The sequence below is a fragment of the Chironomus tepperi genome, unplaced genomic scaffold (genome assembly GCF_022539635.2).
Source record: "Chironomus tepperi strain 1889 unplaced genomic scaffold, CSIRO-AGI_Ctep_v1 contig_124, whole genome shotgun sequence".
Lineage (NCBI taxonomy): Eukaryota > Metazoa > Arthropoda > Insecta > Diptera > Chironomidae > Chironomus > Chironomus tepperi.
The window spans coordinates 74,762-101,808 of NW_027226246.1; the positions used below are offsets into that span (position 1 = coordinate 74,762).

The following is a 27,047-nucleotide window of genomic DNA, read 5'->3' on the forward strand; positions in this document are numbered from 1 at the left end:
CGACTTTGATTTTGTATGAAAACTGGACCCAAGTCGACTCATCTTCTTACAAAATTTGAGTAGACATTGAGCTCTGCTTTAGGTTTTTCAATTAATTTTTTGATTTACGTAACTGATAGGATTGAAGTTTTGGTAATTATTAGGCAGCGATAGAACCAGTTTTAAGCATAACCTAAACCCGGAAAGCACTCGCCGTAGATTTGGCCAAAAATTAGGGTCTCGAGGATGTCATGAGACCGGATTTCATCAAATCTGAATTTAGATGAAAGTCATGCTGGCATGAGACCGGATTTCGGGTATTTGTACGCCGTGTGTTTTCCGGAGAGAGAGACTGTTGATGTCAATTGATCTAAACGGTCAGTCAACTGAGAAAATTGAGTAAACACAGGCATCGTGTTGCCATCAGAGATTGCCACAAACTCGGCTATTTAGCATTAAATTAGCGACTATGATATACTATTCGCAAAAGGAAGTCCATAGTTATCGGCAATTTCTATGAATTTATATATAATGACACATAAAAGAAGTGCCACTAGTTCGGTGACGGAATGAGCTTGATGAAAAAATGGCTTACCTTCATCATTTTTGAGTAAAATTAAGTTGCATAAGATTTATATGACATGAATCACAAGAATACCATCCTCAATTCGATTCAACAACTCGATCATCAGCAGACATTCAGACACGATGTCAAATCACATCACCATAACCCCTTCATTCCCTCAACATCTCAATATTCACAGCTAACAAATAAATAATACAAAATGAGTCACACTTTTAATCTCCTTCGAAATGATATGAAACACTTGTCACGATTCTCCATGGAAACGTCAAGTGCATACAGGCGCATTTTAAAGCATGAATTCTCTAAATCCGATTATGAGTTTTGATTCCATGCCGAATGTTTAATTTTATGGAATTTTTCTCATGTCAAATTTTATTTTATTGTATCCTTTTCCGCTGTTATTTTTAGATACATTTTTATGTCTGTATCATTTTTAGTGACTAAGACTGATGTTGATTAAGTAGAAACTGGACGGAAATTGAGCATGATTTGAACTATGACACAGCTCATTTTTCACCATCCAATGTCCATCAAATAAGGAAAAACTTTCCAGGTAAAAGCAGAGTTTTTCCTTTCCAAAAAAAACCTTTTGAATTTTCTACATGAAACAACGAAATAGATTACTTTTAACTGTAGATGAAACTTTTCTCTGACAGTTCATGTAATTGATTGATAAGAACAAAAAGAATTTACTTTTTTTGTTACTTTTATTCTCATTTTTCTTACCTTTGACATAGTTTTTTGTCTATTTAATGGAATGATTAATGAAGATACACGAAAAAAGTTGAGAAAATGCATTATCAATTAGTGGATTAATGTATTTTGAATGTTCTTTATTTGGGAAATTAAGGTTTAGATGGGAAAAAAATTTTTGGGGGATTTTTAGGGGATTTTTGGGGAATTTTCCAGTGCGGCAGGGTGATCTTATGTAATTTGGTTGCTTTATAGATCGATTGTGAGCCAGAATGGCCTAAGATGGCGTTTGGAGATGACTTTATTGCTAGTAACGGCTGGCTAATTGTCAATTCTAGATGGACAAGCGCCTCATGCAGGCAATGATGATGTATACTCATCTAAATGAAGGTCCTCATGTGTATGGTCAATCAATATAATTAAGCATGCTCCTCGTCTGTTCGAGGTTTTATTTAACAAGTTCTATGTCTTTTTCTGTGGATCGTGATGCGGTTTGTCATCCTTGGAACTAGAAATTATCGAATGTTTCGAAGGATCGAGCTGTCTTTAGACGTTCCTTACGCGCGGTAATGATCCCTCCTGCTCCCCAGCCAAGGAAGTAAGTAAATAAGTAAGAACTAGAAATTCGAATCAGCCTGCAAGGCACACGAAGACACACGGTAGAGAAATGACTGAGACTTGGGTTTCAGGTCGACGTAGCTCTAACCTGGATGAAGTTTGAAGAAGAATCTTTTGCTCTTACCAGAACTCACAGCATTTAATATGTAAATTTTGAATCTCAAAACCTAAACTGCGTTAGAATTCTCATCTCAATCTCTCATCCACCCAGATTCCTCCTCCCCCATACATTTCAAAAATCCTCACAATTTTTCTCAACCACAAAAAACAAAATTCAATCAGAAGTTAAAAAAATAAAACAAAGCTGTCAAGTCAATTTGACATGAATGACAACTTAACACATTTCCATTTTCTACATGATTTAACATAAAATTTATACTTTATGTACACCATATAAATGATGGTAATAAATATGTTGAAAAAGGAGCCTTTAAGAGGAGCAAAAAAATAAAAAAGCAATTGATATTGACTCTGAAATGTCAATAATTCACAATCCATTACCAATCCATTTGTCAACTGTTGAAATGTCCTTTAGATTGATTTTGGGGGGAATTTTTCTGAGGTGATTTGTGTATGGACTATCTTGGAAGGCCCATGACGAATAAAATGATGAAAATACAGCTACAGCTCAGCCTGACTTTAGCACTGTACCAGATTTGATGAAATTCAGCCTAAAATCAAAGTCAAGTCAGTCTGAAACTGAATTTTTGACCATTTCTACAAAGTGTGCCTTCCGGGTATTTTCGAAATTGATGATTAACCCGAAATAAAGCCAGTGTGACTCTTCCATGGTGTCAAATTCGGTTTAAATCAAGTTTAAATTCGATGGAAGTGTCATGTCGGCTTGGATTTGGATTTTGGATCAATTAACCGATTTTGTCATTCCGGGTTAGCTAGTCGTTAAGATTTCATCATTCTAAACCCAAAAATCAGCATACAAACATCAAAAATCTGACGATATATCCTCAAGAGTAAAGAAAATCAGCAAAATTGCGTAAACAAATAGCTTCAATTTGCAAAATAAACAAACTTGACATATTCAATTCAAATCAGTAAAATCATAAATTTTGTGAATATTTTCGATTATTTTAAAATATCAGGAAGTGATTTTTGACATTGCATGATATTATCAACAAGATCTTCTCTGTAGGAATTGAGATAAATTTCAATAAATTTTTCAATTTCTTATTCAATCAACAAAACACAAACAAATCAATAAATTGCAGTATATCCACTACAAATTCTTATCCCTATCAGCAAAAAATTTCAAATTCAAATAAATTGCATACATTTTTCAAGTCCAGCCTTTTCCATGTTTGGTAAATTTCATAACAATTGATTCTTAGAAATTGCGTAACAGTTTCCAATTCTGTCATGTGCAGTCGCATCTGACTCTCAAAAAATAGTTACAGTTAGTTCTTCATCAGCAAAAAAAAATTATTTTCGAGTGCCAATTTTGATTTTCCACGCATCATTAAATGACAATCAGGCAATGGATGAGTCTTTTCTATTCAATTCCGTGACGCATTGAAGAGTTTTGTTGTTGTTTGTGGGGAAAAATCGCAGCTGCTTCAATTCACGCATTTATGATTTTTAGGATATAATTTTTAATTATTTTTCGATCGATGAGCATCTCGTGTGTGTGTTTTGATGCTGTTTTTGTGATCTATTGTGTAAAATTTGAAAAATGAGAATAAAAATAGGATTTTGGGTTCGTGAAAAGTGATGGGATAGGGGATGGAATTGATGATTTTTTAGATGCTGCGTCTACTTTTAGCTTCAGTGAATTAATATTTAATTGAATTATGTGAATTTTGAAGAACTATCCATTTATGCTTTAAATGACGCTTCCTTTCTCCCGACTGCATTACTGAACCATCTGATCTACCCCAGCCTGAAATTGTAATGTCCCTGATAGGCTCTAACAGTCAAAAAGCATGATTTCGTCGTACAGAATGACCACTGCAGTATCTTAGCCTGTGAGGCATCGTGAGCACTGTACGAATTCATATCATATCGACAGCATTATATATAATGCTTGAGAGGTTTGTCTATGGTCGGAATAGAACCAACGTCCTCAAAAATGAGTGAAAATTACATTCAATCTGTTGCCTAATCACTCGACCACAGAGGCTCCAATTTTGCATTGGTAAATTTGCCTACATATGGCTCGATACCCAAGATGACACTCTGTTCAGACATTACATACAAACCACGAATACTGACACAACATACCAATCATGAAAACTATAAAACCTCAAAAAAAATGAGAAACAAATTCATCATTATGCAATTTTATTCAACATTTCCTCCCTTTTTTGCGTTACCTGATGTCCTAAACACAAACAAAATAAAGCCAAAAAAAAAATAATAATTCTTAGTTTATTTTAGTTCCAAATATGAGGATAGTACAATGAGAGGTAAATTGAGACGAATTCAATTGAAATTTTTTTTGGGTATGTAAAAATGGTAATGGAAATAAAAATTAGGGTGATTTTTGATGCAACAGCAACTATTTTTATATTTGCGTATTATTTGTGTATTTTGCTGGTTTTTGTGGGATGTTCTGGATTAATTCATTTTTCATGTTGAGTTTTTATTTTCTGAAAATAATGATCTTTGTTATGCGTCATTGTTTTGCGCTTTTAAAATGGACTAATGTAAAGCAGAGGTCGAAGTCGACTTGAATTTTGTATTGAAAAGTCTACTCGACTCCATACAAAAATCCGCGTCGACTTCAAGCACTTCCATAAACTGATACCCTTTATTGAGTTAAAAATGTGATAATATATAGTATATAACCCGGATTTCCAGGTTCTTATCGTACAGCTACCTTAAAATAAACAACAATTTTACAACCACAGTTATTGACAGCCACACGAGCATCCTTTAATCTCAAAAAATTGATTTTCAAGTTCTCTGACAGCCGCAATTAGAATTTTATTTTGATTCCTCAATTCCTCCTCAATTTCCCATTTATCCTTCGAGACAGCTTCAATTTTACTTTCCAGATTTTCAATTTTTTCCTCAAATTTTGAGGTTAGATGGTTGATTTTTGAATGTAATTCTTGATTTTCTTCAGTAAGCACATCGATTTTGCTTTTTGTGGCTTGATTTTCATCTTCAAGATTACAAACTCGTTCATTTAAATTTCCAGTGACACATTCTGGTGGTAGATTTGTATCGATTGTTGTGGATTCTGTGATGATTGGTGATAATAGATTGGTCTGTGGTGTAGATGACTTCGTAGTTGATGATGTTGTATTTGGTGTAGATGAGTCTGTTGTGGATGATGGTGTAGATGTTGTTGTAGATGGAAGTAACGAAGTTGTAGTTGTAGTAACAGTAGCTGTAGTTGTGGTTTTGGTAGTTGTAGTAGCTGTTCAGAATATAGTAAAATACTTAATTAAATTTAAATTGCTCTGATTTCTAACTAAACTCTTAAAAATACCCGAATGGACATAACACCTATTCTTAATCGTCTTTACTTTTAAAATTTTCAAGATCCTGGGATTTTTCGGGATCAGGATATCCCGGGAAATCCCGATCCCGGTCCCGACAGCGAGAAAGCGTAATAACACCGTTAGAACTAGTCCTCAACCGAAGCCGCACACGACATACGGTTCATGATATTTCCAAAAAACGTTAGCGCTACATTCATATGTCGCGGCACACAGGTTACCCACCACTAAATTAGACATAGACTAGCCTTTAACTAGTCATAACCTATTTTAGTCCACTCAGCAATCATTCACAAAACCTCAAATATACTCACCAAGCTTAATATCCTCATAATTTCTAAAACATTGGCTTAACATTGTCCTCATAAGTAGTCTAGATAAGGTAACATCGATGATGTTGCTATTAGCGCACTCATTATTAATCAAATTTAGTGTTGTAATTCCTGTATTATCAATAAATCGCTCATCAATCGCATCTATTTGATTATTTGCCAAATTTACAGTATTTAAATTTGGTAAAACACCAAAGGAATCAGCATGGATGATTTTGAGGCTGTTGTTGTCCATTCTAATTGTTAATACATTTAACAATGCAGAGAAAATATTTTTTGGCAGTTCCTCAATCAAATTATTCTCCAAATACAGGAATCGCAAGCTAATTAATGATTTGAAGACATTTTCCGTTAAATTGGAAATTTGATTAGACTCGAGGTCAAGCACTAGAAGAATATATTGACTTGAAAGGATGTTATCAGGAATTTCTGAGATTTTGTTGAACCACAAAAGGAGGTAATTTAGCTTAAAGTTCTGTTTAAATGAATTTTCATCTATAAACTTGATGTTGTTATCTTTCAGGTCTAAATATGATAGATCTTTGCAGTTTTTGAAGGAATCTTCATCAATCCTTTGAACTCCCATGGCTAAAAGCTCAATAATAGTAGTATTGCTGAATTTTTCACAAATTATCCATGGAATATTCGTCGTGAATGAGTCAAAAGAGCTAGTTATGTATCGAACATGGCTGTCTGTCCTTAGAAACAAATGCGTTCCATTAATTGCAGTAAAATTGTTTAGTCCTCTTGGATTAATGATTGTGAGATCACAGCGATATCCATTTAATAGATTCGTAGAGTACACACATCTCAAAACTTCATTTTGTCCGTAAATTGAGTCGATTTCGAAAATTATTGCGAGGGCAAGAAACAGATTGTTAACCTTCATGATAATGTTTTGTCACTCTTTCACTTGTTTTTAAAATACTAAATGAAGTAGCTGATTTTATTTGATTTTTATACATTTTTATTATCCACTTCAAGGTTTATCTTGGTGATTCCCGACGTAATACAATATTGAATAGATTATCAAATATCAAATGCTTTAATTCAATTTCAATCCAATTAATTAATTTATTAAGATAATCACTAGAGTGTGGCTTTCTCAAAAACGACCGTTGTTTATTTTTCAAAAATTGTTGTTGATTTTCAAAATTTTTTTACCGTAGCTTCTACTTTCTTGGTAACGTAAATCTTAAATTTAAAATAAGTCGGAATTCGAACTCTTTAAAAATGTTCGAATTTTTCGAAAATCTAAAATCGAAAACTTGAATTTGACGACCACACTCTGATAATCATTAATAATTAAGTAGAATTTAAAATTATTTTGGTGATTCCCTTAATGCAAGTGCACTTACTTTTGACCGAAACGTGTCTAGATTTCATTATTTTAGATTTCACCTTAATATGTAATTTATTTTGATTTCAACTTAGAAGTAATAACGTAATTTTGATAGTAGCTCCTTGTGTTGCCAATTCTTAGCCAAAGGCAAGCCAAAGGTTTTCCTATAATTATCAAAGCACACCTTCAGCTCTGCTCTCAACACATATCTAGTTGGTAAATCTTCAATACGTTTATTAGCACAAATATTATTTAGCATGTGGATCAGGTTAACACTTGTGTTGTCAATAAACTTCTCATCAATTGCATATATTTGGTTACTATGCAGATTCACTGCTTTTAATTTTGGCAACATTCCGAATGGATAAGCATGAATGACTTCGAGTTTGTTACTGTATAAATAAATCATTGTCATATTTTTTAATCCACTGAAAACATTTGCCGGCAGATCCTTAATTAAATTTTCATTTAAAAACAAAAAATCCAAACTTATTAATTGACTGAAAATAGTTGCTGGTAAGGAACTAATCCGGTTGGTGCCAAAATCAAGTCCTTTAAGTTTGTGTAGATTCATCAGTAGGTTTTCAGGCAGCACTGCTATTTCATTATTTTCCAAAAACAGTTCAATCAACTCTGGATTATTTTGGAATGAATTTTCATGAATTTGGTTGATTTTATTGCTTCGGAGATGGATATACTGCACATTTTTACAGTTTCTAAAGGAATAATCATCAATTGCACGAAGTCCAAAACCATTAAGTTGGATTCTCACTAAATTTGGAAATTTCTGGCAAATTATTGATGGGAAATTTGATGAATTCGATCCAGTTTTGTAAAACATGACAAAAACAACATCCATGTCTGTCTTTCCGTCTAAATGTGTTCCATTTATTCCATTGAAATTGTTAAGACCACTTGGATTGATGATCGTTAAATCACAAACGTAACCAAATGCTGAATTTATCACATATCTACAGTTTAAAACTTCATTTTGTCCATTAACTAAACAGACAATTGTAGAAAATATTAGAATAAATATCAATATTGAGTTCATGATGCACTTTTCTTTTAAAAATTATACAGAACTTAACGTTCCAACAGTTTTATTAGTAATTGAAGAAATGTCTTGTCGTCTTTGTTTTTATACAACTTTTTTATTGCGCGTTTCAAGTTTAAATAATAAAACTACAAATGAATAACATCTCACACTTAAAACAACACAAATCATTACCTCATCTTGCAACACTCGAGGTTTTCGGGGAAATACTTGGAGGTTGTACACTAATGACGTCTTACTAACAATAAGTAGTTGAAATTCATAATATTGTAGGGCATGGCCGTTTAGAAATTCACACTCAGTAATTTGAAGTTAAAGGCATTTTTCTCCTTAGTTGGACTTTTTAGGATAACTTTTGATAGTTATAATTGTAGAAATTCATAAAACCAACATTTTGGCATATAATTTGCTATGATTAGTGCTTTAATTAATGCAAAAATTCAAAAAATATCTCAATTACTGAGTGTGAATTTTTGTTCCATTTTTTAAAAATTTTCAGAAAAATTAATAAAAATCGCTAAATTTATGTGTTTATTATGATTTAAATTGTGGGAGCATAAATATTTTATGTTCCTTTTTAAGATTAGATTACTCTACGGAAGCAAATCATGCTTTAAATTAGTTTAATTAACATAATTAGTATTCTGTTTTTGAAAAAAATTATTTTTTTCCGTTGAAATTTTGAAAAAAAATGGAACGTTATTTGCGGCTAAGCCCTGTACTATTCGTAAATGAAGAGAGGATATGTGATGTCATACTTGAGGGTCTATCACTAGTAGAGCAGAGTAAGGTGAATTAAATGCTCATGAACATCCTCAACTAGTATATTTGAATAATACAAGCTCTTAAGAGCATACTATTTGACTGTTAGAGCACGATAGAAACTTGTTGTAATATTTTCTTATAAGGGACCGTTCACTTGTTACGTTACAGAAAATCGATTTTTTTTTTTTAATTCTTGAAATTTCTGATCAGATTTACCTCTTTCTTGGTAATGTAATAAGTGAACGGCACTTAACCTCTAAGCGCTTTAACCTTGCCATTAAAATAGTGAGATCATTAAAATCCTAATTTTCTTGAGACATCATTTAAAAAATAGCCAATGATGACACTACACAATGATTCACATACAAGTTGTTTACTTTTTACCAGTGGATGTAAGATAAGATCAGTTTGACTGTAGTATTTTCTAGGGAACTAGGTTGTAAACAAGTAAGCAGTTATCTTATCTAAATTGCAATAAAATGCGCCTGATATCAGACAGGTACTCAGGAAGAGAAGATAAAATTGACTTGAGAAGGTAATTGGTTGTGCAAACTGAATGATTAAAACCTTTATTTCAGAGATGAATGTCGACATGTAATATGTACCAGTAGCCCATGTTCATTCAATCATTTTGTAGCCATATACTCCTGTTTATTTTCTAGAAGTCAGCTGCTGTCAACTCCAAACACAAAACACATAACCTCAAAATAATTCAATATCTGTAAACCATCAAATTTGCTCACAAAACCTCATCAACTCATCATAATCTTGACACAATTCAATTAAATAAGATCCTCAGCATCGACAAAATTATAATCCTTTCTTCCGATCCGACAAAAAAACCACAATCGATGACTCCAAACACATTGAGTACGATCAGCAATCAATGAATTTTCAAAACATTTCATAATCCCATTCTGAAAAAATTGTTCAGCATCTTTTGAATGTGTGAAAGATTAAAAAGAGATTACAGGAAAGAATTTCATGTTTTTTTTTAATCCCAAACCTAATAAAAATGACAAAAGCATGGTCGGTTCTTGAGAATGACACGGAAGAAGACGAGAATAAGCAAAAAAGGAAAAAGAATTTAATTTTGTTCATTGTTGTTTGATGTTTGAAGTGTTTCATGTGTGTCTTCATAATCTTCTTAGTTCTTGTGGTTTTCAAATTCATTTTCTGCATGAATTTTTTTTTTTCGTACTTTTGTTTGAGGTTCTTGTGAGTTTAGACATGAGCAGGCAGGCATTTAATTGGGATTTATGTTGAGGGAATTTTGTCAGAATTTTGAGTGTCAAAGGCAGAAGAGGTTGTGGTTGAGTTTGAGTTTGCTTGGTGGTATTTCGCAAAAAAAAACATCAAATTCAGACTTTTGAAGTATTTCCTAAGATACTTGCATATACTCATTGCCCTACTAAGCATGCTCATTGGTACCTTATGATTCTCATTGAGCATATGCTAATTTGCTAGCGATTATCCTCATATTTTGTCAAAAATTACCAAAGTTCTGACAAAATTCCTCATACGATCCATAAGAAAACAGCAAAAATTCCAACTCAAAAGCCATCCCTGATGACGAATGAACTTCATGACGATGATTGCCATGATTGCCGTCTAATTAAGAATGCACTTAAGTGCCTTTTATTTATCTCTTATTAAAAGGAAGAGAAATATTATAAAAAAAGAAGTTTTAACTCTCCTTAGGAGCAACAGATTGATCTCGTCATAAGTGCCTTTCTTTGCTTCTTCTTTGTCATCGTTGTCATGTTAAAAGCAGTTCATGCGAAATATTTTTATTCAAAATGAGTTTGAGGAAGTTGAAGATGTACTTGAGGTAGATGTAAACAAAGCTTATTTTAATGTATGTGGATGTGAAGAAAATTTACTGAGTGGGTGCTTTTGATGAATATGGTTGATGAATGTGAGGAAGTTTATGAGATTTAGCAATCAGGAACAGATTGAATGAATGTTTAACTAGAGAAAGTTGAGTTTTGGAGTTTTTAATATAGAAACTTACTTGAATTCTTGGGAATTTGGATTTGTTTTTTGATTTTTGAACTTAATTGGCTTTCTGGAGGTCAAAACGAGTCTTATGCTGCTTTTAGACTGTTCAATTCCATTTAATATCACTAAAACACTTGAATTTACTACTTTAATTTAATTTTACACGCTTTTTTTGCAAAACAATAGAAAATAATTCCGCTTCAATTGATGCAAAACTTTACATCAAAATATTCAAATTAAAAATGACCGTTATACAACATTTTAGAGTTTTCTGCATTTATAAAGCAAAATCTTGGTAAAATGAAATCAAATATTGAATATGAACTACTTTTTAAGCCATTCAGACCCAAATTATTGAACATATATTACTTTTTAACCAATTCTGACCCAAACTATTGACTACAAAATTCCTTTAATTAATAAAAATTATGAAAGTAAGCAGTTCTTACAACAGATAAAGATAAGAACACGAAACATGTTAACAAAATACCTCAATAAATAATCTAAGATGCAAAAACATACAAAACTCTCATTAAAAAGACAACATGTCTATATTTAGTCAGATTTATGTTCAACTCTCGCAAAATTTAAAATTCGTAAATCATTCAAATCAGTTCAAATCTATCCGCATTTAAATGCCCACCGAGATTTCTCATTTTATATTCCTTCACATCGTTGATCAACCGTCATAAATCTATCTTCATCCAACAAATCATTTTCTGGATTAAATGTCCAACGGATTAGTCTGAAAAATTTATTTCACTCACACTTGATTTTGATTCTTTTTTTGTTGTTTAATTAATGTGATAAATTAATATGAAATTATTTTATGACTATAAAAAATGAGAATATTTAACGACGAACATGAGAGATCATCAAAAAATAATATTTCTTATTCTTCTGGTCGCAGATGTGCGTGTGTATATGTCTTGTGACCACCCAATTAATAACACAACTAATTCACGTCTCGACGGTACACAACACATATGAATAACATTTTTTTAAAATGTGCGACAAAAGAAGAAATGATTTTTTTTGATGGCATCCACATTGCATACTGCATATAGGAATGAGAAACACATTTTAAGTCTCGCATGCATTTAAAGAATAAAAGTTCATATTCCTTGTGATGTGTTTACAACTGCTGTGCATCATGTTCATTAACACTTCACAAATTATTAACTTGACATATATTATTGTCATGAAATGCATCTGTGAATTTCTAAGGCACATCAGTCTCTCTTTTTTATTTTATTTCGCTTTATGAGAAAACGACACAAAAGAAAGACGAGGAAAGAATGTTCACATTGTAAGTGGATTTTTTTTTGCATAAGAATGAAGATTTTTTAAATGTTTCTGGTGTCTGAGTCAATTTGTTGATGAGGTAAGCAGGAGAGGCTGGTATGCATCAGATGTAGTCAGTAGTATGGCATTTTGAACGGAAATAATTTGGATTTTGGTAAATATCTGTTGTGAAATATATTTTTATATAGGACCCAGTACTGGCTATAGTGTGGATATAAGTAGACTGATAGATAAACATCTGGACAGACTGACATTAATCGACAGTAAAAGATTAGTGGAATTTAGATAGTAATCCGGTGAGGTAACCAATCCCAGACATTCAGGCATACTAATGAATGTGCTGCTGATGGCACAGACATACGGACAGTATTTAGGGAATGGCCAAAGCTGAGTCTATCCGTTAAAATCTTTTGTTAGTTGGGAATGATGAGAATATCCTGTATCGTCAATCAAGTGAAGGACAGTCTGGCGAATATGTGAATAGTCTAGAAGATGTGTATCATTTGAATTTCCAGACAATATCGACCCTCCTTTTCGAAAACGTTGCTAAATTAATCTGGTTTCGGCTAGTATTAATTTGAAATTGGCAGGCGGTAGTCAGCAAAAGAGCCAGCTTTGACCGCTATCTGAAGAAGGTCATGGATCACAATCCAGTGATATGAAGGATGATAAATAAAATAAAATAATATATAATTTGTTAGTAGGTTTGATATCCTATAGTCCCAAGATTATCTTAATCAGGACAATACAGCAAAAGCGCTCAAGTTCCTTAAAAACCACAAAATTCACACTTCCAACTCACTCATCTCACAAAAAAATTTCTTCTTACGAAACTTTTATTTTATAAAAATGCATAAATTTTCTGTGGGATTTAACATCAAGAGCCTTTTCATTAAAAAGTCAGTGATTCGTGACACATAAAGAATCTTCATGTGTGCAGTATTTTGTTGCAAAAGCATATATCATCTCATAAAGGTGCATCTTCCTTCTTCTTACATCTTCGAAGCTATAAAAATACAATAAAAATTATAGACATAATATTAAATTAAAAATAGACAAAAAAGTACGAGATCGAGTCAACAATGCAATTGTCTACAAACAAAGTGGTTAAAATGTCCCTTGCATTGAATTCATCTCCCATATTCTTCAATGAATTGATGGAAACAAGACAAAAAAAATGTTTTTATGTTTACGCTTAATATTGAAAAAAAAGTAGTGAATAATAGAAGAAAAAGGGGAGGTATACTGTTGTAGCTGCATCTGGAATGTAGAAGCACAATCATTTATTATGTTTGAATACAACGAAGGAGATGAAAAATAAAAAAATATTGTTATTATTATCGTCATCATCATTCATAAAAAAAATTATTAAATTGGAGATGACACGATGTGCTCTCGACTTTAAAATCTTTTCTTTCTTTCTTTTGTGATTATCATTTTTTACGCACAGAATTATTTTTGGCATGGGAAATGGGTGGAAGTTGTTGTATTTTGTCTGATTGACAATATATTTGCAGCAACTCAAAACAAGGTAAGCTGAGCGTTATTCAGGTTGTGCTTCATTTAAGCTGAATGTTCTTGAGACTGTGCAATCTATATGAGCGTTTTTCAGGCTGTGCTTACTTCAAGGTGAATGTTCTTCAGGCTATGCAACATCAAAGCTGAGCGTTTTTCAGGCAACATTTATGCTAAGCATTATTCAGACTGTGCATCATTAGCGCTTGGCTTTCTTCAAACTGGTAGTCATTCAGGCTGTGCATCATTAGAGCTAAGCGTTCTTCTGGCTATGCTTGACTAAAGCTTAGAGTTCTTCATGCAGTAATTTATTAAAGCAAAACGTTCTTAATTTTGTGCAAAATTCAAGCTAAGCGTACTTTATAAGAACGCATTCCTAAAGCTGAGCGTTCTTCAGACTATGCATTTAAAGCTGAGCGGTGTTCAGGTTATGCAACATTCAGTCTGAGAGTTCTTCGGGCTGTACAACATACAAGCTAAACGTTCTTCAGGATTTGCATCATTGAATTTGAATGTTATTAAGGCTGAGCTTCATTAAAGCGTAGCATTCTTTAAACTGTGCATCATTCAAGCTGAGTATTCTTCAAGCTAAACGTTTTTTAGCATTCAGACAATATACTATTAAAGCTGAGTATTTTTCAGACTGTGCATCATTAACCCTAAGCGTTCTTCAAGTTGTGCAATCTTTAAGTTGAGCGTTCTTCAGGCTGAACGTACTTTAAGCTATGCATTATTACAGCTAAGCGTACTTCAAGGCATGCATCATTCATGCTGAATGTTCTTCAAGTTGTGCAATATTCAAGCTAAGCGTTCTTTGGACTGAGCATCGTTCAATCTGAGCATTATTCGGGCTATGTATTAATAAAGCTAAGCGTCATTCAGGCTATACTTCATTTAAGCTGTGTTTACTTCTGACATTGCGTCGTCAAATCTGAGCGTTCTTCAAGCTAGGCATTTTACAAACCGTAAATCATTAAAGCTGATCGTAATTCGAGTTGAACATAACTAAACCAGTCTTTATGCTAAGCATCCTTCAAACTGAACAGATTAAACGTTAAACCTCCACAGAGTTGATTATTCTCGAAAAAACAAAGTTTATCACCCAATAAAAAACTCACCCAAAACTGCGCTCAGTTCTTTCATCATCTCCATCAATTCCAATTATGTCTAATTTCCTTCCTCTGTTCTAAAAACTGAATGCCGGCTATAAAAATAAATTCGGCAAAGAATAAATTTCTAACTCAACCGTAGCAAAAGATTTTTTTTACTGCGCTTTTTTATAGCACGTCGATTTATTTCCCTTCTCAATTCTTCTTGTTCCTCATTTTTTCTCTGCATGAGATAATGAATCGGCCATAAAACTATTATTTGCGAATAAAAATTTATATGACATATACAATATGCAATGGCTATTTTAGTTAAATGAAACTATCAACAAATACTCAAGAAAATAAAAAATTTTTTTTCATTTATCTTAATCACTTTGTAGGCAGTTAAAGAAGCAGTTTGTGTCGCACAGAAGTCAAAATGCAATAAATTCTTATTTTTTTTTGTCTCAAACATGCTTGGATATTTGTTATTTTGACTTTGCATGAGGTCGATGAGAATATTTTTGTTTGGATAGAATTTCTTCTATATGATCTCATTAGTGTGTCTTTAATTATGATTATTAAGGATTGACAAAATGGATTTGTTTGTTAATTAATGGATTATCTCGAGGGCTATAGGGCGTTAATTAGATGAATAAATTTGTTTTGTTTATGAAATAAAGAAAACATTCAAGGCATGAGAGATTACATATATTTTGAGAAAAAAAATGAAGTTAAAGACAGTCATGGGATTGTTTGGTTTATGTTTGGTCGTAAATTTTCGATTTTTAAATAATAATATTTGCAGGGGGTTCACCTGTGAGAGAGTATTGGAGTTTTATATAAACAATTTGTGATTCATAGCTCTGAATATTATGTAGAAGGATATAGGGGGTAATAAATGATAGCAAATTGCTCAAATTAACCCATGTAACCAAAATGATCAGTATGCATTAACTTGATATTCTTTAGGAACGTTAATGTAATGCGTATGGAACATTTTGGTTACATGGGATTGCTTGTTGACTTTGATTTCGTTGCTAATAATTGCTAATAATGCTTAAAAAGTGAGGCTGCATTAGACCTCTGCACTCAGTAGACCAATAGCTTTTAATGGGATCTAAACCACTCATTGGATAAAAATACTGCCTTGAGTCTGCAAAATAAGCCTATAAGTCGTGTTCCCATCACATATGATCCAAAAAAGGCCAAGTTCCATCACTGAATCACTTAGACTTTGGATATTTTGTAAATATTTGAGATAATAAGTCAGTGGTTCGCAGTTTGTAGTGTGCAGTCTACAAAGGAAAGCTGTCAGCAGTGTTTCCACCACACACGATTCGAAAAAGAACTAGTTTCTCCTCAGAGCCATTTCAACTATGCATATTTTATACATATTTGAGATTATTAAAGACATGAACATAAAATATCAATGCTTAAATGATAAATTGGTCAATAAAACATTCAAATATGTATCAGAACATTCCAAAATCTCATAAAATACTACAAACAACATTAAAACATCAAAAAATTGCATCAAAACATCGAAAACTGCATCAAAACATTCAAAACTGCATTTTACCTCCAAAAACATCCAATAATTCGTTACTCATTGTTACACAATGTTTCAAAACAAACCATAATTTTCTCTCACACAAAAAAGTCCTCTCATTTAAATTTTCTCTCAATTTCTATCCCATTTACCAATCCATTCCAACATTCAACGAACGATTATATTTTTTTATTTCACTCAACATAAAAAATTCATTCTCTTAATAATCAGCCCGAATCACAGTAGAGGGAAACTGAACAACAGAAGAAATAAAATCTGTCTGTGATTCAATTTTCACATCGCATGCAATTTCTGAATTTAGTTTTATCGCGGACGTTGATGTCGTTACGATGTAATCCTTTTCATCCAGTTGCCAGTTAGCACGCGAACGGATATTCGAGAAATTTTTACGTACATTTTTATGTGATGAAAGAATATTTATTTCCTAGTTTTTTTATATGCAAAAATAATGTTTTAAGTTGTGAAAAAATTTTTAAAATCTGAAATTTTTAAAAAACTTGTTTAAAAAATTTGAATTAATTTTTTGTGAAAATTGTGAGAATTTTTAAATAAAAATTGAATTTTTTTAAAGGTAAAATTTAAGTTTTTAATTTCCAAATCTTGCAAAATTTCCACAAATCCACTCCTAAATTAATGTCCAAAACATAACCTCAAAAAAATAATTCCTGACACTAATAATCCCCAAATTTTATGACCCAACCACCTCCAATTAAGCCAAAAAAAAATTAAAAATTTCACATTTCATTGAAAATTAATCTTAAATATCCCCAAAACACACAAATCAAGTGCCAACATCATTTCAAAACTCACAAATCAAACGTAAATTAGATTAAAATTGAGTTTCCCAAAAGACTGTATTTCCGACTATGTAGCTGTTGTCTCCACATCGTACCTTTTGTGATATTCGATATGTGTGAATATTAAAATCAAAACAGACAAAAAAAATTGAGTCGAGAAACAACAGAATTGAAATATTGTAATGAATTCAAATGAGTGTGCTTAATGGGATTAATTTAATTATCTCTGCTGACCAAAAAGTCTGCTGGTTGTGGACGTATCACGATTTTTAGCGGTATTTTCTCAGATATAAATTATTGAGTGTTTGAAAGAATTTTTAAATTTGTAGAATTTTTATTTTATTTTATTTTTTTACTTCGCTGCCGTGGAAGAAGAGAAATGTACGATGAAGAATAATTTATCGCTAACGAGTTGGTTGCTTCTTCTTGTGAGTTGTCGTTAGTTTTAAAGGTATTAGCGGTCTTTAGTGACTTTATGGGGAGAAAACAAAATTTTTTTTTTGCTGAATCAAGAGTTATTTTTAAATATTTTTGATAATTTCTTTTATCATGAAATTGAAATTCTGAGTCGGGGTATTAGTACATTGACACCTGCTTAAATGGTGATTATTGTTGGATATTTTGCTGATTATTCGGAGATGTTTTGAATAATTTAGCAATTTTTGTCGGATTAAAAATGTTAAAAAATTAAGAATTTCTTTTAAAATGTAAGAAAATGAGGTGATAGAGGGTAGAGGTCAGGCTTGGACCGTACTTGCTTACTTTGTACAAACCAGTTCTGATCCTCAGTTATCGTCTAAAACTGGCTCTTTCGCTGGCTGTCTTTTGCCAATTACTACCAATACCAAGTGCTCCACTGTCTCTATCAACGGATTACTTTCAAGACACTTTATATTGGAAATTGGTAAGCTGTAGTCAACGATAGAACCCAGCATCAGTGTGGGTCATAAAAATTGGCACTAAAGCCAATTGACACAATGCAGCGACCCTCATTTTTTGCTATAAAATGAATCAAAATCTGCCGTCTTGCCGTTGATTTGGCGACATTGTTAGTGCCCTAGCGAGCATGTTGTGTTACTTAAAGAATTTGACTCAAATTATCAGTTCAGTGATTTTTCAGAAGTTTAAATCAGAAGATCTAAAAACCTCGTATCTACATCAGCAGTCAATTTAATTACCAAAAATCATTCATCTAACCAATTTCCCCAAACATTTATATCCCCCATAAATACCAAAAAATCCTCTCAAGATCCCACTCAATCAACACCGTCTGACTCACAAGCAAACAAATTCATTATTAAACATCAAACAAATCCTTAATCGTTCATTCACACCCGTCTATAAATCGTTCAAACGCAAACAAAAAACTCTCAATTTTTATTTTCTGTTACGCGAAATTTCAAACAATCAAAAAACAAACGACGTAAGACAAAAAGAGTGACACGAGAAGCCTCAATAGAAACTCAAATGTGTCTCAAATGTGTAATTTATTTGATACAGAAAATTAGCAAAATTAAGTGAGGGAGTGAGATGGATGGGGAGATGTGTGAGAGAAATAGAAAGGCATAAATTGTTATGAAGTTGAAGAGATTTTGAGGGTTTTGGTGTTGGGAGCGTATTTTTTGGGATGGGGGCTGAATAAATTTGGGCAGGACACTGATTAGAGCCTAGTCTATCAGGTCGACTAGAGTCTAGTCGAATAGGCCGACTTGAGTCTAGTCTAAGGGTGTATTCCAACGAACTAGACCTAAAGGCAGAGTCATGCTGGTCTAGGGTCGGATTTTGGGGTCTTTTTCAGCCTTGTACCTTCCGGAACAGCTCATTTGATGACGCTGCTATCAAAATTGTCAATAATTTCACTATGTGCTCTCAATCGAAGGCCTTACCCTCAGAAATCATCAAACTAAATTCTCAAAAACCCCCTCATAACCCAAAACATCCCCAAAGCCAAAACTCAGATCAAAATATTTTCCTGCATTAAGCAAAAAATCTTGTGTGCGCCGCAAATCGTCTATTAATAAAAAAACACAAAAATAAGAAGAAAATCTTCTCTTATTTTCGTTAATTGTGTTCTGCCTCACACACGAAAATTAAAAAAAATGCACAGCCGATTAACATCATCCATTCTAATGCTATATAACAACAGACTCTCTATACACTCATTCCTTCACAACAACAAAAAAAAGTGAATAAGAAGAGCAAATAGAAGTGGAATAAAAAAAAAATATTGTGAAGTGTATAAATAACAATGCACAAAAAGTTGACAGTTTAGCGAGATGCTTCGTCGTCGCAAAGTGCAATTGAATGTGTCTTATAGTCATCAACTTAACAGCGATGCATAAAAGTGTCTTGCACTTTAAAATAAATATATTTTTTCTACTCATTTTCTACTAACTTTAAATATATTTACGATGACAATAATTTTTATTTTATTTCTTTTACACTTTTTGTTGTTGTCACGAAATGTTTAAAGAAGAATTTCTTGACTTTTTTGTTGTTTTTGTAATGCATTATTCTGATAAAAAAAAGTGAAGGTTTTAGTCAACGCGTTCTGTTTGCTTTTGTTTCTGATCTGAGATGATGTACTAAACATTTCTGAAAAATTGATGAGCGACCTGAGTGTTTCTTAAAGTTTGTACAGGTTGCATAGAGGGTAAACAGTCTTGAGATGATGTTGAAAATTATGAAACTTATTAAGAATTCTCGACTGGAATTTGTGAAGGTTTTATGACGGTAGATGATTTGTATGAGAACTAGAATGGATGATATCTAGCTTATTATGAATTTTGAATGAAGGTTTGGATGAATTTTGATAAAATTAGCAGCAAACCATTCGTTTACTGTAGGAAGGGTTTAAAATGTAACTTAAAAGGTTTAAAATATCTTGTGGTTTCTAAATAATCCATTTATAGTCTAATTACCTGGAAATTTTGTACAGCAGACAAGTAGAAGTTACTATAGAGCAATAATGATGAATCTGTGAGAAGCTGCACTCAATTGTGTCGCAATAAATGTTTGAAATTGTCATGAACTGAATGTCGTATGCGTTTTCGGTCGAGGTTTACTATCAAGGAGTGCCGTGAAAACTGTAAGGTTGCCCACAACTGCTTTAGAGCATATCATAAACTAATGTGTTTTAAGCTAATTTGAGACAAGTTTATCATTGCAATGACTTTAGCAATTTCACGTCTTTCCGTCAAAATGAGAAAAAAGCGGCACCCTAGCGATAAAGTTATGCTGTTCGAGTTTGAGTTTGATTTCCAAAGATTTCACCATCGGATCTCTGAGTTATGTCCCAGTTGAACTATCTGGTGTCTTTAAAATTGAATTTTAAGCGATCATGAACAGCACAAGTCAATTAATCAATCCAAAATTCGACACCAGACAGACTTGACTCTGTAATTTTGCCTGAATTCAAACCAAATTTACGCCAGACTCAATTTAAATCGAATGCAAGACAAAACAAGGCATTGACACATGTTTCATCTGGATGAAAGATTTTTATGGGCCGGATGAATGATGTCAATGCCTTGATACCAAGTTAGAGTCTAGGTCACGAAGGTCTGCATTTTAGGCTATTGGGGTAAATGAAGAATAAAGGATTCAAGTCAGTCACAAAATTCTCCTTATACCAACGACTAATATGCCTTTTAACATCAATTGTATAAATTCCTAACTTTTTTATAAACAATTTTATCAATTTATTAAAAACATTAATGCATTCATAATTTTTATTGCTCTCAATTTTTCAAAAAACTAAAGTGCTTCCGTACTTAATTCTCAAACTTATTATTATTCCCCTCCAAAAAAGTCTTCATTTTATTTGTCTTAAAAGTTGTAATTTGAATTTATCTTCCTTGTTTCCGGACGTGTTCGTCGAACTCTAAATAGCTTCATAACAAACGAACTTCTTTATCAATAAATGCGCGCCAACTCTCCCATACAATTCGACACTCAAAATCCATTATCGTCATTATGGATGGCAAATGGGAGAGAGCGAAAGAGAGAAGTTATGTGAAATTTTCTTCTATTTAAATTGAAATCACTGTTTAGGATTATTTATGATATCAATTTAAATATTTTTAACTTTATTTTCACTTTACTCTAAAAGCGTCGCGGTTTGTTGATTCTTACACCGCGTGTGCTTCATTCTTCTACTTTTTTTGTGTTATTCCTTCTTCCTCCGCTCACCACACATAATATTTATGTAGACGTAGAGTAGTAATTGACTCAAATAGAGAAGAAATAGATGAAAATAAATTTACATGAACGGCAAAATATGCAAATAATGTCGAGAGGTGTCAATAAAGATAAAATTTATTGGAACTGCCGATTGTTGATCTAGAAGCATTTTAATTGACCAATTTTTATTTCGAGATGAAATATATGTCAAGAATAAAAATTATTTGAATTGGCCAGATGAGAAATGAGAAGTTTTGTAATAATTTTTATGATAGAATTTTTTGTATTCTGTGAAGTGTGCTGTGTAGGTGGATATGCTGATGGAGTTTTTTGATTTTGTGTTTTTTGCTGGTTTGTTTGAGAGTTAGCGGTTATTTTGGAGTGATATTTTGGCGGATCATTGCCAGAATTTTGCCTTTCAATTGCTGTATGAGCAACGATGCAAATGTACTGAGAATTAGTAACTGGCAGAAGTTATCTAAAGACATATCCAGCTTTCCACGAATTCTAAATGCGGCAATGGGCTTCTTGTCGAAACTTTTGAAATTTTCAGAGTTTGGTATTTTATTATTTTTAGATTATTTCCACCAGTTTTTCAATATTTAGAATTATTTTGGAACAAAAATTAGATTTTAACCAGAAAGGCCTGTCTAGGCTCAGTATTAAATATACTAGATACTAGTCAAGATTAAAGCAGATTGTAGTTTAACCTAACGGTATCTAGCAATACAGCTGGTTTTAGGTGACATGTGAGGGATGTCATGGATCACAATTGATCTCTATGGCAAGCCAATTTGTAGACCTAATCAGAAATGAGCATATGGCTAGAAACTTCATCCATAGTTAAAACTGATTTTTGGATAGTCTTAGTGAGTTACATCTCTGAAAAATCTAGGTCTGACTTAAATTCTATCTAATCAGCATCTAAACTAGAAAGAATCTCAGATAATAACACTGATAAATAAATATTAAAATCTCAAAAATCATTAAAATTCAGCTAAAATCATGAAATGCACTTCCAACCTTCCCAAAACTCATTCCAATCAACATCAAACTCCTACAAAATTTCCAAACTTTTTTTTATTTCTTCCTCAATTTTTATTTTTGTCAAACAAAAAAAAAAGAATAATTCACAATTCCAATCGAATCCAATAAGCCAATAAAGAATAAAAAAAAAATTATATAAAAATAAAGATGAGAATCTTCACAAATGTGATTTAAAAGGTTGAGTAGGAATCGAAAATAAAAGAAGCAGTAACACAAAAAAAAGACTTTTTTTAAATGAGATTCAATTTTTTTTTCTTCTTGAATTAATTTTTTTCAAGAAGGAGTCTTTGTCCAACAGAAACCATCATCATCGATCCCGAGATCTTTATCTATTACGTTCTCATATGTTTCTATCATCATCACAAAAGAATTCCTTCAAATTTGTTACAATATCGATCAAGATCTTCTTCTTGTCTTTTTCTTCTCTGTTTTTGGTTCTTCGGTTGTCTTCTTCTATTTGGATTCGCTCTTTTTTTGTTTTTTAAAATTTTTGATTTGAAAATAGAGAATGAGAATGCTGGTGAGGAACTATTCAGCTGCGGTTTGTCTGTAATTTTAGATTTTTAATTTGTAATGTATGAAAATTGGGTGAGAATTACTGAATTAGATTTTGGATAAAATTACGAAAAATGCTTCAAATTATTGAATTGATTAGAATTACCTTAGTTCAAAATGTCAGGCTTGCAGACAAAAAACGCAGGTTTGTAACCTTAGACGAGTAATGAATAACCCTAACAGGGTTATAAAGAGCAAAGAGACATCTCAGTGACGTAAAATAATGGTAATTGCTTTTTATTATAGGGAACAATCCAAAATTGCATACTTGCGCATTTTAAATGGAGGAAATACAGGTCTGCGGCTCTTGGCCGAACCATCCGCTTTTAGGTACCCTTAGTAGTCTTTCTGCACCATGAAAGCATGCTTTACGCCTGTTCGGGCAAGATTCAGCTCAAAACTGAAGAGCTACTTATCTAAAATGCGGGTAATGCAGGCTTACGGCTCTTAACCGATCCCTAATTTCAATTTAAATTCCAAACTTCTTTAGTTAAATTTTAAAAATTTATAAATTTTTGAAACACTTTAAAAAAGCGCCTTAAAAATTCAATCCTTTTCACATTCAACTGCAACTCTTCCTCTTACCTCCTTATTTTTTGATATTCTCTCATGCCTGTCTATCACATCACCGGCGGTTTCATTATGTATGTATTTCCAATATGTATAAATTTTCGGTATGTGCCTCTTTTTAGAACAAAAGAAATTTTGAGAAAATTAAATCATTCAAGAATTTTAATAGCCGAATAAAAGTTCAGTCTTTTTTGAGATGATGAGAAGTCGGTGTAGATCACACGGGAGGAGTGAATTGAAAATTAGAGGGAATAATTTTTTTATTCATCCACTTAAAAGTGTGAAGATTTTTTTGGTTCATCCAAATTTGACGTTTTCGAGGAAGAAGGAGAGAATAATAAAAAAATTAATTAATTATAATGCTAATGAAATTATCCAACACAAATATAAATACCAGACGGTGAATGATTGAGGTTTGGAGGTTCGATGTTGATTGGTTTTCGTTTTTGAGGGTATTGGAGCAATTTTGATAGTTTGAATAAACTAATTAGTTTAGTTTAGACTATTTAGAGCAATTTTATTAAATAGATTATTTGTTATTTCTGTAGATTGTGCGTTTTTGACTCGAGTTCATCTAGATTACACGATTTGACTTTAATTTGTGTGAATTATGTGTTTTGATACTAATTTGAGTAGATTATGCGTTTTAAGTCTTATTTGTAAAGATAATGCGCTTTGACTCTAATTTGTGAAGATTATGCGCGTTTCGTATAAATTCATTTAGATAGTGTCATTGTAGCCTTTATTCAAGAGTATTGTGCGCATTCAACTCGCTCGGATTATGCGCTTTAAATGCAAATTTCTTCAGAATGTACGATTTTCACCCAGATTTGTGTTCATTATGCAATTTAAGTCTCAATTCCATACAAATCTCAATCAATCTATTAAAAAACAAAACTAATTCCAAATCTCCATCAATTATGTTAATTCCTCATCCAAAAAACTATTTCATCGAGAACCACTATCCACAGTAAATTCGAAAATATTCTATTAGTACTGCATATATGGATGAAGATGAATGAAATAATATTAATAAAGGATAGACAGCAATATATTGTCTAATATGGGTGTATGATGTAGATATAAGCTGGAATACCTTTCTAATAAATTATTTTTTCCTATCTCTTTTTCTCACTTACATCCACCGACAGTCCAAAAAAACTTACTCTACTCACAATCGAGGAACACCAAAGTTGTGAAATTTATTTATTTCTTCATTTATTTTTTTTAACTGTCGAGAAGCACACACGTTCTTATTCTTCTTGTTCTTCCTTTTTCTCTAGTTCGTTAAATTTTTTTTTCGAGGGACCATAAAAATGCAGATATGAAAATTAATAGATTTCCAGCTGTCTCGTGTTTAAAACCAATAAAACTATTAATTTTATTTAGCATTCCGGGTATCTTAAAAATTATTTCAATTTCTATCGTCGGTGCGGGGCAGCAGATGATTTCTATTGGTGATAATAAAAAAAATAGTATTTTTATTTGGAAAGGAATGAAGAATGTTTGTTTGAGGTGGACTGATATTGTCCTTGAGATTGTTGTGAGTTATTGGATTAAGGATGAAATCTTGTACGGGGAAGTTTGACCGAAAAATTCGATGAAATTTTGTAGATATTAAAAGTTTTAGGAACATGGTTAAAAATATTAACAATATAAAGTGAAATTCAATTAGTTCTCGTGTCGAACAATCTATGATTAATCGATCCTACACTCGGATGTCACAAATTAGTTAATCAATTGGAAATACGGTACCAGGTCAGCGTGGCTCTGGAATGGTTCTAGATTTAAACAACCGAGTTTACTACCATTTTACTTACTTACTTTCTAAAGTTGGCTCCATCGTTGGCTCCCGTCTGCTAATTACTAATACCAAATGCAATACTGTCTAATTCGATAGCTTCCTTTCAAGAGATAGTTCCAGAGTTTACTACCATGTTTTACCATGTTCGATTTAAACCAAATCCGTCATCAATTAGGAATCCTCGATGACCTGTTGATGGATTTCGGATCGATTAACCAACTTGTCTTTTCAAGACGGCTAGTTATAAACTTGTCTTACTTACTTACTTCCCTGACTGTATGGATCAAGTGTAATCCATAGCCTCGCTCAGTTAGCGTCTGAAGCTAGCTCTATCGCTAGTTACCGCTTGCAAATTACCTATTCCAAATATTAACTTGAAATTTATGTAATTTTCCTGTTCCAAGAGGGTTTTAGTTCCAAAATTATGCGACTTAATTTCCAAATTATTAGGACAGAATTGTCCAGTAAACAACAAAAATCACAGAAACATGTTGTACCTTAGATGATACTGTGATGTTTGTCTGACATGTTGGTCCCTAGGTGATACTGTGAAGCTTGTCTGAAGGCAAATAAGTCATTCAAGCATGTCATAAACTATTTGTCGAAAATACTATCAACATCCTCCTTTAAATCCCATTCCAGAAGAATCAAGTCTCATATTAAAATCTAAAATATAATTATGAATGAAAACACTTAAAACAATCACTTTTGCTTATGAATTTTAAAATATTTAAATATTCACCTTGAAATCCCTCATCATCATCATTCCCTCACCAAATTTTAAAGCCTTTATTTCTGCTCTAAAAATTGTCCCAAACCTTAAATATGTCCTTCATGAATCAAATTAATTAAATCAACCCAACATTATTCTCTCTTTTTCTATTTCCAGATATATATCCAACAGTATAATTTTCATATCTTTAACAGCCGTACAACAATACCAGCTTAAAAATAGAAATAGAAAATTGTCGTAAGATAAACAAGAATAACAGCAAGAAGAAGAACAGAAAAAGGCATTAAAATAAAACTTATTCCATTTGGAGATCCTTGAACCTTTTTTTTTCTCTGTTAATAATGTGATTCATGATATTTAGAGTGAAACATTTGTTGTGTGTAATAAGCGTGCAGTGTAGTCAACGTGTTTTTAAAGTCAGAATATAAGGAATGAAGGAATAAGGGACAGAACAAATCATAAAATGCATCATTTAAACGTTAAATTGAACTAAAAACTAGACATGGACATAATGTCGCTAAAAGTGATAAAGATAAAGGAATGTCCTTGGCATATGGACGTCATGATAAGCATAAGCATGAAGAATTATTTAAAAATTAAATTTATTGCCCTTATGTGATGATTCTGACTAAAGTCGAGGAAATACATTGAAAGAAACTTGAAAGAAATAAGAAGCAAAAAAAGCAATAAAATGAAATTGGATATTGTATTGATAGTCATTATTACACTGCTCGGTAGTGCGTTAGGTAAGTTAAAAAACTGAATAAATCTCAACATGATATGAACACACCCAATCTAGACTCTGCTTTTTGTACTCCAACGGATTTTTTTTATGATTTGTTTTCAACTTCAATTTTTTTATTACCGAGCGAGTCTTATCGACTATAAATTAAAAGGTTTTGATTAACATTGAACTTATTGACTTGAGTGAGTCATGCTGTTGCAATTTTATGATAAGTTTTAAGTATGAATGAAGGTTTTTGATGATTAATTTCGTAAGAAAAGGTTGATATGGTGTGAAAATGAAGATTGATACCGAAAAGT

At 32.2% G+C, this 27,047-nt stretch overlaps 1 protein-coding gene and 1 long non-coding RNA gene across 2 annotated transcripts in view; one reads left to right on the forward strand and one right to left on the reverse strand.

The window, feature by feature from the left end:
• Positions 1 to 4,621: 4,621 nt before the first annotated feature.
• LOC139087529 (uncharacterized) lies at positions 4,622 to 8,106 on the reverse strand. Its single transcript, XR_011544141.1, has 2 exons — positions 5,652 to 8,106; positions 4,622 to 5,255 (listed from the first exon to the last, which is right to left on the reverse strand). It is a non-coding gene; the product is annotated as an uncharacterized lncRNA (long non-coding RNA).
• An 18,151-nt stretch (positions 8,107 to 26,257) lies between these two features.
• The window catches only part of LOC139087526 (roundabout homolog 2-like), a 79,483-nt gene continuing 78,693 nt past the window's right edge, over positions 26,258 to 27,047 (forward strand). The window contains exon 1 of the mRNA XM_070636361.1: positions 26,258 to 26,749. Within this exon, the coding sequence (XP_070492462.1) occupies positions 26,695 to 26,749 (55 nt within the window). The 5' untranslated portion in view covers positions 26,258 to 26,694. The remainder of the gene's footprint in view (positions 26,750 to 27,047) is intronic.